The following is a 21,093-nucleotide window of genomic DNA, read 5'->3' on the forward strand; positions in this document are numbered from 1 at the left end:
CACTGATCTGCGTGAAGTGGAACACGCCTTTTTGGGGCTGTAAAGCAGCGCTACGTCATCGTTCGTTCCCGTTAAAAAAACACTGCAGGCAGATGGATTCAAATATTTGTTCATTAACAGAATGAAACTTTGCCAAATTAAAGAAAATGTTTTAGTTCTATAAATTTAATTAAAGCACATGTTGTTAAGATCAGGTAAGTTAAAGAAATTAATTTACTTACCACGCAAATATCTTTTTCATTATGTGTGCAAGTGATGTAGACTCCATTAAAGTAAACTGTGTTTTTTATCCTCTTAACTATCACTCCTCCTTTTTGAGGGTGGGGGTAAAAAGTTGATGGGCATTTTCATATTTAATTTTGCTGTGGCATTGTTTAATTTGAATAAATATAATGCAATAACATATTAATTTTATAAACAAAATTATACAAATGTAAATGTTTCCTGACAGAAATGCTATAAACATGAAGCCACAAATCTCAAGTAGTTTCAAGTTAAAATCACAAAAAAAGTCTGTCTCACCTTTTTAGTTGTTTTACCAACAAAGGCCACTAGGTGTCATTGGTTTTCTGGGCACTGCTGTCACAAACTTATAAATTACTGTCACTGCATTATTATTACTGCTAAAAGGTTTATAATATAAAAACTGTATTCTTAGAGATTTTCAAAGATATATAGTTTGTCAACATTTTTGAATATTTATAATATAGTGCTATGAATATATAAATTGAATATGCATTCCTATGGGGGGCGGGGTCATGCAACTAAAAACTACACAATTTCTATCATCGATTGACCCTGAAATATGAAAACTACATTCTGAGAGCTTTCTAGTGATATATAGTTTGTCAAAGTTTTTAGGTTGAAGGATAGGGTTTTAATGTTATAAATATGTAGCCTATAAACAAATTGGGCCCATGACATTATAGAAACTGACTTTCACTACATCATAATTTTCCAAAAATGGTGATAAAATACAAAATCTATACTCTTAAAGCTTTCAAAAGATAGTTTGTCAAGATGTTTAGGTTTAAAATAGGATATTAGTGCTATACATATCTAAAAACATGTGGGCCTGCCTGTGGGCCGTGATCTTTTAGAAAATGACTCACACTATGTCGATCTTTTCCCAAAACGATGATAACAAATGAAAAATCACTTTTAGAGCTTACCAAGATATAGTTTGCCATGATTAAATAAGAATTCACATGCAAAACACTGAAGAAAATATAGGCGTCCCACAGGCGGGACAGTGACATTTAGCAGGATTATCAATGTTTTGAGGCACACTCTTATCATAAATGAATCAATTACTCTCCCTACATAATTTATTTTTTATAAAACACTAATGAAATCTGTATTTTAAAGGCTTACACCTTTCCAACGATATAGTTTGTTGTGATTTGATAAACATTTACATCCAAAATATTAAAGTAAATTCAGGCGTTCTGTATACAGTATGGGTTACAATAAAGGTTATATATATATGCATGTAAATTAATTATGTTTTTTGCCTTAAAATGCCCATAAAATAAGGCACACCAGCAATATTTTGTGGATATTAAATAGAGTATTAAAGCAAAATCCATGACTACTATTTTTTGGGAAAATCAAGTAAATGTTGCATTATATAGCCGAAATTTATTATTTTTATTCCACCAAAAAGTTAATTGTTTGTATATTAATGCTGCAATAATAATAATAATAATAATAATAATAATCTTAAGCAATAATATTGGTCAGTTAACTTTAAAGAAAAGCCTTTAAGTGAAGAAAGTATTTTAGCATTTACTAATAAATGAAAGACAATTGAAAACAGAGGCAAAATGCTGGACAATCAACAAATGATTTACAGGCTAACATCTCATTGCATTTTATTGTTGTCGTTTCTGGTATATAACACACATACGTTTTGTTTTCAAGTTCACATGTCCTTTCACAGTTTCATACATTTATATATTTACAGTTATAAACAGAAAAATATTTACAGTCGCAATCCTTAGTGATGTTCGATATACAGTACCAACAAGACCTGAAAAATAACTTAATGCTTTTAGTGTCGTATAACCTCAAACACCAGTATTGTAATAATACCAGGATTAACACTGTTTCACACGCGTATGATTGATTGTTCAAGCATATTAAAGGTCACTATAAAACATTAAGACAAAGCATCGGTTATGCTTTTCACCAGCATTAAAAAGTGCTCAGCGTCTCTCGAGGTCATCACGAAAAGCACGTCAAACGATCACATTCATCAGCTGTTGCATTGGATCTGTCATAAACAAAGTATCGGTTTCACAGGTCAAAATATCAGTGGTATCACAAAATAGAGTGATGTACGGCGGTCACGAGGGAGATAACAGACACGTGACCGTTGGCAACAATGGCGGATGCTAGCTATGCTAGCAAAAGCAACTTTGGCATACACAAGACAGCAAAACAAAACGAGAATTCACAACAACAACAAAAAAACTGGAATAACTTCAGTTCGAGATAAATAATCAAAATCCATGAGGAAAAACCTATCAGTGCCCTGAAATGACAGCGTAAACCTTTTCCGATCGGACAGTGCGTGTTTAAAGTGTAACATCTTGATCTCATTTTCTCCTTAGCTGCATGAACCATTGTAAAAAAATATTTAGATATTTTCAGAATTGGAAAAACTACATAGCAACATATGAAATAGCCCTGCTTTCTCTGGAAGCTGGGCTGCGTTGTAAACAATCTGGATTTTAAATACTTTAAACGTATTTAAACTTGTGAAATATATACACAAATGAGTGTCAGTTCCAGTGATTTTCAACACGGAAGGAATTAATCATTTTGCTTGTCAACAGCAACATTCGAAAAGAAAAAGCGTGCCCACCGTCAGGGGCCTCCAAATGTAATGATTTATGGAAAAAAGCTCAGAAAGGACGTTTTGACAGCCGGTGGTCGAACTCTCCCCGGTGTCCCTCTGAGATAAAGATTATCAGCACCGGTGGACAAAAGTGCTCCTGGAGTGAGGCCACGAAGTGATGCGTTAAGGGACAACATCCTTATCAGCTGTCAGTCAAAGCCCACTTGATATCTTCTTTCACCAGCTGAGGAAAGCCACATCGGCAGCATCCTCTCCCGGTTCCAGGTCCCCTTCGATTTCCCCGCCGCTGTGTGCGGCCGTGTTTTTCCTCTTCACCTGTCGGCGGGTTCGCTGCGAGGGCGGCAGCAGCAGACAGAAGCCTGCTGAGGTTGAATTCTGGGGAACCGATGGCGCGGAGACGGATGGACTGGGAACGCTCTGAATGGAGGAGTAGCCAGAGCTCTGGAGATCCGTACAATTGGGACACGATGAACAGGAGGATGAGGACAGGTGGCGTAGCCAGGGTCTGGTGCGGCATGTTGTTTCTTCATTATTCTTATCTTCACAAAGGCTGTCATCCTCATCACTAGAGAGCACACAACAGTGAGGCCGTCTGTCACCGGATTCAACGGGAATCTCCATCTGCACCTCCATGAATGATACTGTGAGGAAACAAAGAGAGGATCAATAATCGAATGACCTTTGTTGACCTCAAATGAGCTTTAACAATAATGCATCCATACAACAAACTCACAATCTCCATCCTTCTCTCCTTCACTTTCCCGATCTCCTTCATAACCGGAACAGGAAGTGTCCAAGCTCCAGTCCAGGATGTCTCCCAACAGCGTCTCCTCCTGACTGGACAGCTCAGCGGTGGGCGTGGCCATGAAGCTGCCTCTGTGTGCCTGCATGTCATCCTCTCTTCTCCTATTGGATCCCAAAAATAAGCATGTAGACAGTTACTCCTCCATTCACCGCATATAAACTTTACTTTAAAAGGTTCAGATGTAAAAAAATAAAACTACACCCATCAGTTCTTCCACACCAAAACACATCTTTTAAAATCCTCATCATTATTTTTTCTCACCTCTTGCTGTTGCTGGCAGGAGAGGAGAGAAACGTGTGAAAGTCTGTGAGGTGACTGCTAGCGCTGGACACCTCCATCTGCGGCTCCACCTCTGGGACCTCCAACACCTGGCAGAGCTCCTTAAATCCAATCACCTGATACCAAACACAAGCACTGTTCAGTCGCTACATCTCACCTAAACTAACACGAGCGCAGAGACCTGAGCTGATGATGATGATACTCACCACGTCTTTACTAATCTGCTGGTAAGCGTCATCTTCAAATCTCTGTTGAACACCAGTCAAAGACATGTGCCTGTAGTCTTTGGGTATCTCTTGACCGAAACTATAAACCAAGAAAACATGTTGATGAGATAATAGACAAGACAGTAAATCATTGTCTCACATGTGACATGCACAGAAAAGGAAAGAGGGGAAAAAAGGGGAAACTAAATACAGGCATATACACAGAGATCTTACTTACGATTTTATCTTATGAAAGTTGTGTCGTCACATTTTTTTTGTTTTAATATTTGTATTGCATATTAAATGTTTTATAAAAGCAATATGATAGCCCGAAGTCTAGTGCTGTATTGTTATAGTCACGACTGAAGGGTACTAGTAGATTCAGTTTTTCATGGGGTCGACCGACTATCGGTGCCGATATTATGTTTTTTTATGGTCATCTGTGATTTTTAAAACTGATTTGCCAATTAAGGCTATGTACACACGAAGCCGGTGCATTCTCTATCCGATCATTTTTTTTCCTTGCTCTAAAAAAATAATCCGTAAACACGAAACCACTGAAACCGACTGAAAGTGGACCAGTATGGGGCGCTGTAATTCTGCCACAGATATACACTATACACAGAGAAGAAGACTTTGAGCATGCGCATAACCAACATATGATGTTGTCCATTATCGCTTGTTGGTCACCACAATTGCATAGAAGCAATAGATTTTGCTGTAATTAAGCTAGTAGGCTTTAGTAGCTTCTGTAGCACGAACACAATCATGTAGTCCGCCATTATTGTTGTTGCTGTTACATGTGACGCTTCCGACACGTGATGTAATGACGTTTTCGCTTCACAAAATATACGGATTGGCTGTACAGATGAAACCGCAAGGGTGTCGGTTTCAGATTTATCCACTTTAGGACCCGTTTTTAAAAAATAGCGGATTCAGTCTCCCAAAACGCCGGATCCGTGTGGATGAAACACCAATACGATAATAAATTAATAAGTATACAGTGATACGCGTCTCCGTGTGGACAGCCCCTAAGTCATTTTATTTTGAAATGTGCTATTTGCTCTGAAAAAAAAGTCCATCCATTGTCCATTTGTTTGTTGGGAGTCACGAGTCCAGCACTTATGTTACGATTTTTATTTTTATTAACAGTGCTTAGAATTAAAGAGGTTTACAGCAAAAAATTATTTTTGTTACATAGTATTTTTGTCTTGTTTTCAGTAAAAATTCTTAAATTAAGATGCATTTTCTTGATGAGCAAACTGACCTTGGAAAATAAGTCTAGTTTTTAAGACAAATAAATAAATAAATAAAATTTAAGCGAATTTGTAAGCAAAATAAATCTGCCAATGGAATAAGAAAAAATTTCTTGAATTAAATGTTTATGAAAAAAGTAAAACTTATTCAAATTTTTCTTATTCCATTGCCAGATTTTTTTGCATGTTTTAAGCATTAATTTACTTAAAGTTTATATTTTTACTTTCCTAGGTCATTTTGCTTATCAAGAAAATACATCTTACTGAAAATATTTGGTTATTATATTTATTGGTTCTTCCTAACCAAAAAATAGCTGGTAGAAATCTGAAAAAAAGAGACAAACCAAAGCTCAGGTCTTGGGAGGTTAAACGATTTTACACTGCAAATAATGATTTAAGAAAAAAAATTCTTAGTATTTTTGTCTTGTTTTCAGTAAAAATATCTTAAATTAAGATGCATTTTCTTGATGAGCAAACTGACCTTGGAAAATAAGTCTAGTTTTTAGACAAAAAAATAAAAAATAAAATTTAAGCGAATTAGTAAGCAAAAGAAATCTACCAATTTAATATAAGAAAAAAAATCTTGAATTAAATGTTTATGAAAAGAGTAAAACTTATTCAAGAAAATTTTTCTTATTCCATTGCCAGATATTTTTTTTGCATGTTTTAAGCATTAATTTACTTAAAGTTTATATTTTTTTGTCTAAAAACAAGACTTACTTTCCTAGGTCATTTTGCTTATCAAGAAAATGCATCTTACTGAAAACAAGACAAAAATACTAAGAAAATATTTGGTTACTATATTTATTGGTTCTTCCCAACCCAAAAATAGCTGGTAGAAATCTGAAAAGAGAGACAAACCAAAGCTCAGGTCTTGGGAGGTTAAAAGGTTTTACACTGCAAAAAATGATTTTCAAGAAAGAAAATTCTTAGTATTTTTGTCTTGTTTTCAGTAAAAATATCTTAATTCTTAAATGAAGATGCTTTTTCTTGATGAGCAAAATGACCCAAGAAAATAAGTCTAGTTTTTAGACCAAAAATATCACATTTAAGTGATATTGTGCATAAAACAAGCAAAAAAATCTTGAACATTTTCTTCAACACTAAATTCAACGAAAATTTGCTTACTCCATTTTTTGCTTGTTTTATGCACAAGATCACTTAAAGGTGCAGTGTGTAATTTTTTGAAGGATCTCTTGACAGAAATGCTAAATAATATACAAAACTATATTATCAGGTGTGTATAAAGACCTTTCATAATAAACCGTTATGTCTTTATTACCTTAGAATGAGACGTTTTTATCTACTTACACAGAGGGTCCCCTTACATGGAAGTCGCCATTTTGTGCCGCCATGTTTTTACAGAAGCTCTTAACAAACAAACTTTTTTACTAAGTTGTCTCTGGCAATGACATGTTTGTCCGGTGGCTGCTACTAGAGCTGCAAATTTCGACTATTTTTTCAACCGATTAGTCTATCGATTATTTTTTCGATTAATCGAATAGTCTAAAGATTTTTTTTACAAATAATTAATGTTACATCTGCTATTAATGCCAACATTTTATTGAAGCATTTTCTCAATTAAACAAATACACAAACAGTGCCAGTGCCAAGGAAAATATAACAAATCACATAAAAACAAGTCCAACATTAATTCAGCCTAACATAAACAATGCAAAAGGGGCATTATTCACCTTAAACAAATAAAATAAAATATATTAATATTAAAGAAGTAAAATAAAAATAAATCAAACTGAATAATAACTCCTTATTAATATAAAAACATGTCCCGCTTTTTATTGTTCCAGCCCTAGTGCTAATCATAAACTAATGAAAAGTCATCATTAACTACAAAATGACTCACATGAAATCATTGTTTATTAATACATTAACTAAAAAACATGTCATGTTGTACTTAATGATGACTCTTCATTTGTTTATGATTAGTACATGCATTTACTCAGCATTAGATCAGACTGAAGTAAAAATAAGTTCATTGTGATTCATGAACCCTTATTATAAAATGTAACCATTATATTATTACTATCAGTAGTAACGTTACTGCATTCTCATTTAGCATCAACTTTAACATTTAACTTTTCTTAAGTCTCGGGTAAATACAAATTTAGTTAGTATGATCTTCTAATATTTTATAAACGGCGTTTACGCTGCTGTTACTTTAAATAAACGCATATCAGGAATACCTAACGAGACGAGCTTTTATAATATCTGCGCACATAGCAAAAAAATAAGCTATGGGAACTCCGCGCTGCCAGCTGGCTTTCAGTGCACCCGGGCACATGCCTATCTCAGTGTAACACAGTAACTTATTACTTCATAACTTCTTAATATAAAAAGTTAAACGTGTCCCGCTCTTTATTTACTGTTTCAACATACTGCCCAGACGCGATGCAATGTCGTGTCTGTCAGGCGTCTCGCAGCTCGTATTAAACACAGCTGTATTTAGCACCATATATGCCTGCATTGATTATATTGTTGTATAAAAACTTACTGTAAAAATTCAAATACTTACGCTGCCGTCGCGTCATTCTGAGGTCGGAGAGCTCCAGGTTGTTTTCTTTTAAGATGATCATGCACAGATGTTGCGCTGCTGTGGTATACCATTTCAGTTTTACACAGTAAGTTATGTGTTTTATTTGGTCTCTCCTTAAAGTATTCCCACACTTTTGATCACGTTCTGGCTGTTTGGTATAACACTTGTATTATCCGGTCGGAGCTGAAGCCGCCTTCATTTGAAAACGTAAACAATGCGCGCATCGACGCATTTCCGGCAAATCGACGTAATTACGTAATCGACGTAATCGACTACGTCGACGCGTCGTTCCAGCCCTAGCTGCTACCATAGCTTCTCTGTGTGTTCAAAAGCAAGAGGTGAGCAGTGGACTGAGCCTTTGGTTGCAATTCACAACCTCGCCACTAAATGCCGCTAAATTTACACACTGCGCCTTTAAATGTGATATTTTTGGTCTAAAAACTAGACTTATTTTTTTGGGTTGCTCATCAAAAAAAGCATCTTAATTTAAGAATTTTTAGATATTTTTTACTGAAAACAAGAAAAAAAACAAAGACATTTTTTTCTTGAAAATATTTTTTTTGCAGTGTAAAATTGTTTAACCTCCTAAAACCTGAGCTTTGGTTTGTCTTTATTTTCAGATTTCTACCAGCTATTTTTGGGTTAGGAAGAACCAATAAATATAATAACCAAATATTTTTCTTTGAACATGAAGCAGTGTAATTGTCCACGTTTGTGTACAACAGGTAAACAAACAACAAAAAAAATTTATGTCCACATACAGTAAGTGGACATCCAGGTCTTAGGAGGTTAAAGAAAGTTTTGGTCATAGCCCTCATTCTTAATTTTTACATCAATTTTATTTTTACACCTACATAATACATCAGTTCATAATAATGGTCATCATCTTGATCTGTAATAATCCTGGAAAACACATAACATCATGACAACCAACGCCTTTCAGTCGTGACTTATTCACGATGAAGCACATCCTCTCGTACCTCATTCCTCACATAGACTTTAAAAGTGCTTGAAGTTGTTGTTGTAATAATGCTGAAGCACTAAGAGCTCAGTTAATCAAACTCAAGAGTGATGAAGGAGTCACGATTTGTACTTTATGAATTGTATAAGTAACTCAATTATCTTATTAAGAAAACCCTCACGTATAGAAATACCTCTATCATTTCTCCTAAGGGTTTATAATGCGTCATTCACAAATTAATTCAATCACCAATATGAAATCAACACAGGTCAGTAGGTGACAGAAGGAGTGAGGACAAAGTAGCTATTCCAAAATCTAATGTTTGACATTATACATAGGCAGCATTTTATCCAAAATTGAACACTTATAAGAGACTAATGTGAAACCATAGGGAGGCAACTACACCACCACACGAATCAGTGTTTTATCAAATCTTTTTAAATAATAATTTATTTCATTTCTATCTGCTGTTACTGACCCCATCACAAGCTTTCTAGGATGGATTGATGCACGAACGATAAGTGCAATGCTTGGAAATATTTAAGCTGTGTTTCTCAAATTTGAGCAGTAACAAAAGTCTCATGTACACTGCAAAAAATGATTTAAGAAAAAAAATTCTTAGTATTTTTGTCTTGTTTTCAGTAAAAATATCAAAAAGTTCTTAAATTAAAGGTGCAGTGTGTAAATTTTTGTGGCATCTAGTTAACTGCTCACCTCTCGCTTTTAAAACGCATAGAGAAGCTACGGTAGCCGCCACCAGACAAACATGTCATCATCGGTTTGTCTGGTTCACAAAAAAGTTTGTCCGTTAAGGGCTTCTGTAGAAACATGGCGGCACAAAATGGCCACTTTCATGTAAGGGGACCCTTGGTATGTTGATAAAAATGTCTCATTCTAAGGTAATAAAAACATAAGGGTTCATTATAAAAGGTCTTTATACACCCCTGATAATATAGTTTTGTATATTATTTTTTCATTTCTGTCAAGAGATCCTTCTAAAAATTACACACTGCACCTTTAAGATGCTTTTTCTTGATGAGCAAAACGACCCAAGAAAATAAGTCTAGACCAAAATAAATTCAAATATCAAATTTAAGTGATTTTGTGCATAAAACAAGCAAAAAAATCTGCCAATGGTGTAGCAGAAAAATCTTGAAAATCTTTCTTAAAGGTGCAGTGTGTAAAATCTAGTGGAGAGTTTGCGAATTGCAACCAACGGCTCAGCCAACTCCTCACCCCTCGCTTTTGAAACGCATAGAGCAGCTACAGTAGCCGCCACCGGAAAAACATGTCATCGTCAGAGGCAAAAAAATTTGTCCATTAAGGGCTTCTGTAGAAACATGGTGGCACAAAATGGCGACTTCCATGTAAGGGGACCCTCGTGCATGTAGATAGAAACATCTCATTCTAAGGTAATGAAAACGATTTATTATAAAAAAAATTCAAGATTTTTTTGCTCACCCCATTGCCAGATTTTTTTTGCTTTTTTATGCACAAAATCTCTTAAATTTGATAATTTTTTTGTCTAAAAATTAGACTTATTTTCTTGGGTTGTTTCGCTCATTAAAAAAGCATCTTAATTTAAATTTTTTTTAGATATTTTTACTGAAAACAAGACAAAAATACTAAGAATTTTTTTTTCTTGAAAATAATTTTTTGCAGTGTAGTTCTATACACTAGCGACTATTTTCATTTCAACCGGTGGGTGCTCAGCACACACACAATTTTATATGTGAAACATGAATTGGCCCTTATTCAGCTTATCAATCGAGATCCACCAATCAAGAGAGGCTGCCGAATTTCAAAACAGTTTTTAATTGAAATTAATTGAGCAATCTGCCATTTTTCCATGGGTGCCCACCTATGCTTCTATATTTCATATGATGCATCACATATTTTGAAGTAACTTGCGACAACCAGCTCGGTAAATCTCTACCATACACCCTTAAAAGCATGGTGCAAGACTTTTAAACACTTTTAAAAAGTAAGTCAGGCCGAGTACCAAAACACACTTGTAGCCAATCAGCAGTAATGTGGGCGTCTACTAACCGACATCATTGCCTGGGTTGCGTATATGTGGGATGGGTCTATCAAAAGAAGGTCCAGATTCTATTGGGGTAGGGGCGTGTTTGTTTAGCTGATTTCAAATGTCAACATTGGCTTTCAAAGATCATGCACCCCGCCTTTAAACTCATCACACCTAACAAGTGCTCAAATAACCAACATAACACGTACCACTTGACGTAGAGGGATAAAGCACAGGAGACAAGATCCTGTTTGGAGAAACCGGTGTTCTCTTCCAGCTGAGCTGGCCACACCGGGACTGTTGAGGTCAAAACAAACACACCGTTTAAAATCAGCTTAACACCACACTACTAATACTAATCAAGATAGGACCAGTTATGCAGTTTGTCTTTAAAGAAGTTATGTGGTCATACCATAGTTGTGCAGTGCTCTGGTGAGCAGCATGATGGCGCAGGCGAGTCGAGCCGGACCGGGAAGAGCGAGACGAGAGCACAACATAGACAGATCACAGATGTAGCTGTAGAGATGAGAAGAGCGCCGCTCTACAGGTAACAGCGAGAGCAACACTTGCCCGTAATCCAGCACTGTAGGGGTCTAAAAAAGCACAAAAAAGTCATTAAATCATACTATGCATTGTAATAGTAGATTTGTCTTAACGTTACAAACATACAAATTAAAGATTGCATACATGAATCTTATTGTAACCGACCTGTATCTTCCCGTCCAGCACAGAGATGACCTCTCCCATCATCCGCACTAAGTCTTCATACTGATAGGTGTTATCTGTAAGCCACACGGCCTCACGGATGGTCAGGATTTCTTTACTGATGTATCTAAGATGACACAAGACACTTAGCCACAAGACGCATATAGGCGGACGTTCTTTCAGACGGTTTGCGTGTCGTAGCTTACCGAGTGCTGATGACCATGCAGGCGATGCCCAGGAGCTGCAGTTGGGCCTTCGGTACCGAGCGCAGAGACAGGTAGCGGTCAACACAGCCGACGGTAAGATGAAGAACCTGGCTGGAGAAGTCCTTCATAGTGGCCACCTCGACTAACCAGTCCACCAGAATATACCTAACAACAGATGACCGTCAGATATAACCGAGAATGATAGAAACCATGTCGGACATTTGAGACAGAAGAGGTCGTACCTCTTAGTGTTGAGGTCTTTCTCCTCCAGATGTTGTGATCGTGATGGTGCCGTCAGTCCGGAGTTGAAGAACTGGGCCACAAGTTCGGCACAGGCACGGGGCTCCAAACCCAAAGGGTTTGCCGTACCGCAGGTTTTAGCGAACGTCAGCTGAAACATCAGAACACATACTGATGTCAGAAAACACATCGCTCTTCATTTCAGCATGCCGGCTCTCGTGATTATTACAAATAACATCATGCACTGGCAAAGACAGCATCCAGATGAGATGACAGAAATAATGAGACAACACACACATTTTTATTATGAGGCTGTATACAGGTGATTCTCACGAAACCATTGAAACACCACAGCACTAATGATTTTAGCTTTAAAATGTGTAATATAGTAACATTAAAAAGCATCAGAATTAACACAATACTGTGTTCTACCTTGCACAATGTGTGATTTCAACATAAGAATTTATAATTGGAAATTTTATCTCATTTTCTGCTGTAATTCTCATTACCGCAATGAATGTGTCCGGCTGTGTTTGAACATGCGTTATGTTGTAATTTAATCAAATTAACACAAAAATATTAAGAAAAAAAATAAATGGATGTTTTGCTAGAATACTTTAGATGACAGAAAAAATATTTACTGAATATTCATGTATAATAATAATGAAGAAAAATTAGGAAAATGATGTGTCCATGCCTGATGTTCTCATCCTCCGCAACACTTTTTGAAAACAAAAGCAGACATACAGAATTTTAATAAAGTTTGATTTTGAGTGACCAAGCACATGGACCAGTTACTTCAAGATGGCTACCAGGTAAGATCATTTTTTTACAGTTAATTTGAAATATTGTCTTGTCAGAATGCGTACACGACATTTTGATGATCATTACCGCAACAGATTCTTATTAAATGTTAATTTAATTAATAGAAGCATAATACTTTGATTTTAAATGCATGTGCAGAATCTCCAAATTATGTTCTTTCAGGTTTGTCATGTCATTTTGAAAATATGTCAGTGTTGATGTTTTCTGACTGTTGCGGTAATGAGACTTTTTAGGACTAATTTTTTTAATTATGTTACAAAAAGTGTTAAATGATAAGTAAAAGTTTTTAAATTAATGTTCCCATTTACTCCAGACTTTGTTTTTCAATGTCTGGTGGGAAAAAAAAGTAAATTTAAGCAATTTTTACATTTTCATGCTTGACATTTTTAAAACCAAGTTTTCGTGAGAATCACCCATACAGTGTTGATCATATAATGAGATAAAATGGAGACAGATGATTTTAGTAGAACACACCCACCCCACCTCTGATGTCATGATAGAAAACATACAATGAAAGTGTACAAAAATCTGAGATATATACCCAAAAGCAAAAATGTTTAAAAATAAAATCTATACAAAAACATTTCCCCAGTTACCTGAGCATCCCAGCATCCTTTAGCAGCGTAGTCTCGGAGTGTCCTCACACATTGAAGATATCTGCCTGGGTCGGCCGTCTGAAGAGAGAAAATCAACCATATCAACACCGAACATCAAAAAATAAGAACATTGTTATCGTTCACACTGAAAATCTCTTACCGATGCGTTACGGTTCAGGTCCCACAGCAGATACGAACTGTGAACGTTACCACAGCGTCCCGACTCCTCCAGCATGGCCACAGCCTCGGCGCGCTTCTCTTCATCCTAAAGAAAACACAGTATACCTGTTCAACACCTGCTGGTCTATCAGCATATGCTTGATGTCTGGCCTCTCAAAACCAATTGAGTATGAGGAGTTTTAATGAACATGAGTGTTTCCTGGATGACCTTAAGTTACATTTCTTACTTTTGAAAAAAAAGACTTGAATTTCACAAACAAAACACTCACATCAAACAGCTGAAGGACTCGAGCCAGGCAGTGAAGCAACATCCCCTTCCGGCCCTTTAAAAGAGAAGTCAGAATTTATCATACAATTTTTTTAAAATTGAAACAAAGTTAGATCAAAAATCCAAGAGGTCATCCTTTTTTTAATAACCATTAGCGTTTTATTTTAAATAGCATTTCAGCAAACCAGTGCAACCCAAGATGTTAAAGGTACAATATGCATTTTAACCACTAGAGGTCTCTAAACAACAACAACAACAATGGCATAGCTTGATGGCGCTGTGAAAAAGCGTAGAACGATGGGAGTTCAATAGAAATCGATCTGACAGGACTCGTGAAATAAAGTTACACATACGTAGCTGCGCAGACCGTTTGGCGAGGCAACAGTACTGCTTTTAAATCGCTCTCGCAATGTCATCGGCTGATCGGTCTGTGCAACGTCGGTTTATTCTATACCAGCAAAAGTAGAAAACGAGGTTAACCTGGACATGATGTCACTAGCCGGGTTTCCATTGAAACGCAAAAACAAACGCGAATTAGATGCATTTCCAAATAAAACAAGGCACGCTTAGAAAATGGAGACAGGACTGCATTTAGTTACGATTTAGCAAGTTAGAAATTTACTAGCAGCACAGGTTGTAATTGCTTTGCAAAGAAGAAGGAATGCAGGATTTTTGATGCAGGCATTAGCAGCAAGGGCATTACGATGACGTCGAGCCCCATATATGGTAAAAACAACGTCAGCTGACAGCTAGACGATCAGTCACATGAGTTTAATGTTCGCTACGTCAGAATTTATTCTGCAAATGTGTTTCCATCATCGATTATTCGCATTTACTCTTTTTCGCACAAGTCAAAAACCTACATTGAAAAAAGAGATTAAGGGATTTTTATTCGAAATTTGGCGTTTCCATCACTCGTTTCTTATGTGTGTGATGGAAACCCAGCAATTGACAAGTGACGCTATGAACAGAAGCGCTGGTTAAAGGATTAGTCAATTTTCTTAAAAAAAAAAATAAAAATCCAGATGATTTACTCACCACCATGACATCCAAAATGTCGATGTCTTTCTTTGTTCAGTCAAGAAGAAATTATGTTTTTTGAGGAAAATATTCCTGGATTTTTCTCATTTTAATGGACTTTAATGGACCCCAACACTTACTAGTTTTAATGCAGTTTAAAATTGCAGTTTCAAAGGACTCTAAATGATCCTAAACGAGGCATAAGGGTCTTATCTAGCTAAACGATTAATAAAAAATATGCACTTTTAAACCACGACTTCTCATCTTCCTCCGATCCTATGATGCCCAAACGTGACCTCATGTAAATACATCATCACATCAAGAGGTCACGGATGACATATGCGAAACTACGCCTCAGTGTTTACAAGTGTGAAGAAAGAGGACCGTTCTGACATTGTTGTATGTCTAATGAAACTAATTTATGTCTTTGTGTCAGTTTATTGTTTAAAATGGTCCACAAATGTGCGTTTCAAATATGTAACACGTGACCTTTCCAGATCATTACGCAATTACGTACGGTCGCGCTGGCACGTCACATGACCGGAGACAGAAGAGAAGTTGTGGTTTAAAAGTGCATATTTTTTATTTTTCTTGCCAAAAATGACAATCGTTTTGCTAGATAAGACCCTTATGCCTCATTTGGGATTGTTTAAAGTCCTTTGAAACTGCAATTTTAAACTGTACTAAAACTGTTAAGTGTTGAGGTCCATTAAAATGAAAAAAAATCTTGGAATATTTTTTTCAAAAAAACATAATTTCTTCTCGACTGAACAAAGAAAGTCATCAACATTTTGAATGACATGGTGGTGAGTAAATTATCTAGATTTTGGACTAATCCTTTAAAATAGCAAATCCTCTAAATTCAAACATTTGTGATGATATGATATAAAGTACACTGTGCTAGTAGTTTTTGTGTTATTTTATGCCTTCAATTTCTTCTATTTCAGCCTAATGTGCAGATATATGTGGCAAATCACAGTCTTCCCTAAAAATTTCTGTCCCCCTTGTTGCTGTTTGTTTAAGTATTCCACAGACATCAACAGAGTGCTTGCCATTAAAATGTGTAAACCAATGGTTAGTGTTTGTGAACTTACCGGGTTGGTGTCACATTCTTCTTTTAGCCGATCAAACACCACAGCCTTACAGCAGCCCCCCGACACAGACCACGGAGGGCGGATGAAAACCCAGGTAAAGGGATCGGACATTGGAGACCTGAGACTTTCGGCCAGGCTGAAGTAACGTGACGCCATCTTGCCGCACAGATCAGCCCGCCCCGCCTCACAGAGTGATGCTACACAGACAACATTACACTTTATAACCTGATCAACACGGTGATCAATCAATCAAAACAATCGTTAATCAAACACGTCATAGAAACAATGGATACTTACGTCCTTCATTGTACAAATACGCAATTCCTAGTTTCACAGCAGCCTCAAAGTTTCCTTTATTAGCAGCTCTAGAGAAAGAAAAGTCACACAAAAAATTAACAAATCGCCTTCATTTCCATAACTTTAACATTGTGATTCAGACTGATTCATGAATTCATGATTCACACCAATTTGAATATGTAAGAATGAATCAGACCACTCTTATTTATCTAACATTAACCACGTGTTATCCATGGCCAGAAAATGTAGCGCTAATGTAAGTCAAACATGTTTTTCCAGGATTCGTCCCAAATTGTGCCTGCCATATTTTCTTTGAATGTCAAGATGGACTTGCAGAAGCTTTACTTTTCCTGATTTATTACCCATCGTACCTCTCAAAGAGCCAAAGAGTATCAGGGGCCGGCCAGCTCTCCTTGAAGCTCACTCGCGCCCAGACACTTGAGTTATTATCAATAATATCACGAAGATGAGAATGTACCTGCAGAAAAACATCATGATAAACATTAGAAGTCACGTCACAGATCCTGAAACAGCTAATATAATGTGTCCTATATGAATGGGTTACATATGAAGCATTAAAAGGCTGTTTTAGAGAAATTGTGAAGAAGATTGGATGTCACTAACAGCTCTGACAGCGAGCAGATCTTCAGCAGAGAGACACTGAAGAACCGACAGCAGAAGCTCTTCAGGAAGAGACAGAAGAGTCACGGCAGACGGACGCTTTCGAATCCGCTTCCTTACAGGGAAAGGAAAACATTTGGCACATCGGCAGTGGAGCACTGGGGCAGAAAGAAAGAAAAATGAGAGTTAATTAACAATTAACTCACTATTAAGAAATCATTGATCCCTATATATTGGTTACAAATAGATGTGAAAGTAAAGTTGCGAATTAAAAATATTTTATTATGCAATGACATGATGCAATAATAAATGTAATAAAATAAATAGTTTATAATAAAACAAAAAGTTAAGATGTGAGACATTTATATTGTTGAGATGGTATATTATGGTATACCATGGTATATTGATAAATAAATAAGTAAATAAGACCATATTCTTATAATACGGTATTTTTGCACGGTATATAGGGTTAACTGAAGAAGGTTGCACTTTTATATAACGGTATTTATGAGGTTCACAACTAGTAATATGGCACCACTTTCCTATACTATAGTGATTATCAATATACCGTGGTATTAACCATCTAAAGATGACCATATTCTTTTATCATGGTATTTATGTGGTGCACAACTAGTAATATGGCACCACTTTCCTACACTTTAGTGATGAGTTTGTAATGCCACGGTATAGTGATAACTGGATATGACCATGTTCTTATATAATGGTATTTGTGTGTGTTGCGCAACTAGTAAAATGGCAACATTTTCCTATACAATAGTAATTAAATAGTAATGCCACGGTATATTGCCAAATAAAGATGGCCATATTCTTATATCACGTTATTTATGTGGTGCACAACTAGTAATATGGCACCACTTATCTATACTATATGAATTAGCTTGAAATACCACAATAAATTGATATTGCCGTGTGCTTATATCGCGGTATTTTGTGTTGCGCAGCTGGTGATATGGCACCACTTTCCTATACTATAGTGATATAGATGGTAATACCACAGTATATTGATAAATAAATATGACCATGTTCTTATATCACATTATTTAAGTGGTACACAACTGGTAATATGGCACCGCTTTCCTATACTATAGTGATTTTATGGTAATACCACGGTATTTTGACGAATAAATGAGACCATATTCTTATATTACGTTATTTATGTGGTACGGAAATGGTAATATGGCACCACTTATCTTTACTATAGTAATTTGCTCAAAATAACGCTGTATATTGATAACTGGAGATTGCCGTGTTCATATATCACGATATTTGTGTTGCGCAGGTGGCGGTGACACTGCTTTCCTATACTACAGTGATTTTATGGTAATACCGCGGTATATTGGTGAATGAAACCGGGCACATTTTTATATTACGGTATTTATGCGGTACACTGTAATATGGCACCACTTTCTTATAATATAGTGATTATATGTAATACCACGGTATATTGAAAAATAAAATTTGCTGTGTACTTATATCACGGTGTATGTGTGTCGCAACTAGTAAAATGGCATAACTTTTGATGGTAATACCACGGCATATTGATGAAGAAAGATGTCCATGTTCTTATATCACGTTATGTGGTAACTGTTACTTCAAGATAGTAAAAAAATACTACAGTAAGTTACTAGGTAAAAACAAAAACATGGTATGACCACTGTAACATATTCAAAAACTATGGTAGTTGGATACTTTACCTCAGCAATAGATCATATATTTGCATATGTTTAAAAGTAAAAACCTTAAATCGAGTAATATATTAAAATAGAGTTAAATAACTAAATAGACTTTAATAACATTTTGAATCTGAAATGGCTGTTTTGACACCCAGATCATCATCACCGAGTTTTCCCTCCTGAATGAGTTAGTGAGGTGAGAGATCATAACCGACCTCTGGCTCTGATGACGATATAACTTAAGTTTTTACATCTAAAACAGATTAACTAAACTTATTAATGTGCTTATTATTAACAGGGTGCTTGTATTTGTGGGTTTAACGTGTATTTTAAATGATAAACCGCGTAACGAGTCTGTAACAGATTTATGTCTGAGTAACGATAAGCAAGAATATTTAAGAAACTTGAAACGTTTAAGAAGCACTGGTTAAAATAGAAATACTATATTAACATTAATAAAATACTGATTTTATAGAGAACTTACATTTTAAACGAACCATAAGAGATTAAAGTAACTTAGCTACTTACCGCCCTCTTTCATTTCAGTGGAAGATCAGTAAAGTCTGTTTGAAGCAATGATATTTACAGTTGCTAAACGCAGAGTTATTATTAAGACACGATATCTAATTTAACAAATTTTGAACTTAGTTAACGTACTAAGTTCCTGTTAACTAATAGTGTTGAACTGTTTAAAACACAACTCTGCTCTGATTCAACCATGCAACTTCCTCTACGCCCCTCCCCAATGTGCTTAACTCCGCCTGCGCGGACAGTTTAAACATCAACTACGACCGTTCATTGGCCAAGAGAAGGATACGCCCATGTGACTCGCTGCTTCGTTCTGATTGGTCTTTACGTAGAACTCGATGCGCTATTGGTTTGTATTTCTAAACAGATAAAAGCCATCGATTCATTGGCTGACCGGATGCTATTTCGAATTACGCGCTTACATTCTAGTACGATAGGATTGGTTAAAGAGATGTCGCGCTGGGATTTCTGGGTAATGAAGTATAATATTAATACTACGTCACGCATATATGTAGTATAAAGTAAGAATTTTCAATGAAACGCGAATTATAAAATATGTTTAGATGTAACGCATTGTAAAACATAAAAAAAAATGTAAAAGTTAATAGTTAATTAAAGGCACGCATCCAAACAAAACGTAGGCCTATACAATGTGTAAACTAAGCATAACATTCACCTTAAGCATATCAGATTTTACTAATCTTTACTAATTTAAGATAATCACATCTTTAGTAGATTCATCTTAATAAATTATAACACTTTTATTGCAATTATTAATTCAATACTGTAAATAAAAATATCTATGTGGGACATTTGTTGATGACATGCTTCGTAAAAATATTAAAAATGTTGAATAAATTCTGTTAATATTATTTTATTACTAAGATATAGAAATGATATATTATACTAATACTAAGATATATTAATAATATACTGTGCAATTTTTTTCAAATCATATCCCGTCTAAAGTATAAAGTAGTTCACATAAACTGGTATTATCTGATAGTAAAATAAAAGTTTTAGGGTTCACACAAAATCTCCATTAGTATTCACAGTGGTCCTCATAACCGTCTGGCTGTACATTATCTCACATATCACATGGCTAATTTTCCAATAAATTAATTAGAGCTGGGCAAAGATTAATCTAAATTAATCTCATACAAAAGAAAAGTTATTTTTTGCGTAATATATGTGTGTGTGTTGTGTGTAATTATATGCATATTTAAAAACACACACATACATATAAACATTTAATTTTTTTATTTATATATATATATATATATATATATATATATATATACACACACACACACACACACACACACCATAATATAGAATATATAAAAATGTAAATAAACATATACATGTAAATGTTTCTTAAATAAATACATGAATGTGTGTGTATTTATATATACATAATAATCACGCACAGCACACACTTTATGTAAAAAATCACTTTTATTTTGTATGCGATTAATCTAGATTAATCTTTACCCGTCACTAACATTAATACACAGATATGATATTTTGTTTTAAAATTACTGTATTTATGTAATCAGAAAACCATGGTGTGATTTGAGACATAAAAAACAAATCTATGTAGGAAACCAGTTGCCTGTGACAACATTCAATTATACAGTACAGTATATTGCTCATTATATTAACATATTTGTCATCATTTGTCTAGTATGTGGGCAGTAATGTATACATACATGTCACACATTTACTCCTCCGTATTTAACCAGCCATCATCTGCTCTGGATATAATATTCAATGTCATCCACAGAGCATATTAAAGACTTTCATCAATGATAAGAGTCTTGTAGTCAAACCTGACAAAGTGCTGCTAAATGGCTCTCAACAGGCCTG

At 35.5% G+C, this 21,093-nt stretch overlaps 1 protein-coding gene across 1 annotated transcript; it reads right to left on the reverse strand.

Moving 5' to 3' along the window:
* Positions 1-1,848: 1,848 nt before the first annotated feature.
* Positions 1,849-19,472, reverse strand: LOC141351182 (cyclin-F-like). The gene is made up of 17 exons (XM_073857737.1): positions 19,225-19,472; positions 17,006-17,160; positions 16,753-16,859; positions 16,382-16,449; positions 16,085-16,281; positions 13,972-14,025; positions 13,683-13,787; positions 13,523-13,600; positions 12,104-12,252; positions 11,862-12,026; positions 11,659-11,782; positions 11,363-11,543; positions 11,160-11,247; positions 4,154-4,253; positions 3,930-4,063; positions 3,597-3,769; positions 1,849-3,504 (listed from the first exon to the last, which is right to left on the reverse strand). Exons 1-17 carry the CDS (start codon positions 19,235-19,237, stop codon positions 3,080-3,082), a joined length of 2,316 nt encoding a protein of 771 aa, XP_073713838.1. The 5' UTR covers positions 19,238-19,472; the 3' UTR covers positions 1,849-3,079.
* Positions 19,473-21,093: the final 1,621 nt, after the last annotated feature.

Source organism: Misgurnus anguillicaudatus, chromosome 19 (assembly GCF_027580225.2).
Source record: "Misgurnus anguillicaudatus chromosome 19, ASM2758022v2, whole genome shotgun sequence".
NCBI lineage: Eukaryota > Metazoa > Chordata > Actinopteri > Cypriniformes > Cobitidae > Misgurnus > Misgurnus anguillicaudatus.

Excerpts from the sequence above, each read along its gene's own strand:
- LOC141351182 (XM_073857737.1), bottom strand. Across the intron at positions 12,027-12,103 it reads AAAGACCTCAACACTAAGAG|GTATATTCTGGTGGACTGGT; the intron begins GTACGACCTCTT and ends ATCTGTTGTTAG. Across the intron at positions 4,254-11,159 it reads TTATCCCTCTACGTCAAGTG|TTTCGGTCAAGAGATACCCA; the intron begins GTACGTGTTATG and ends CTTGGTTTATAG.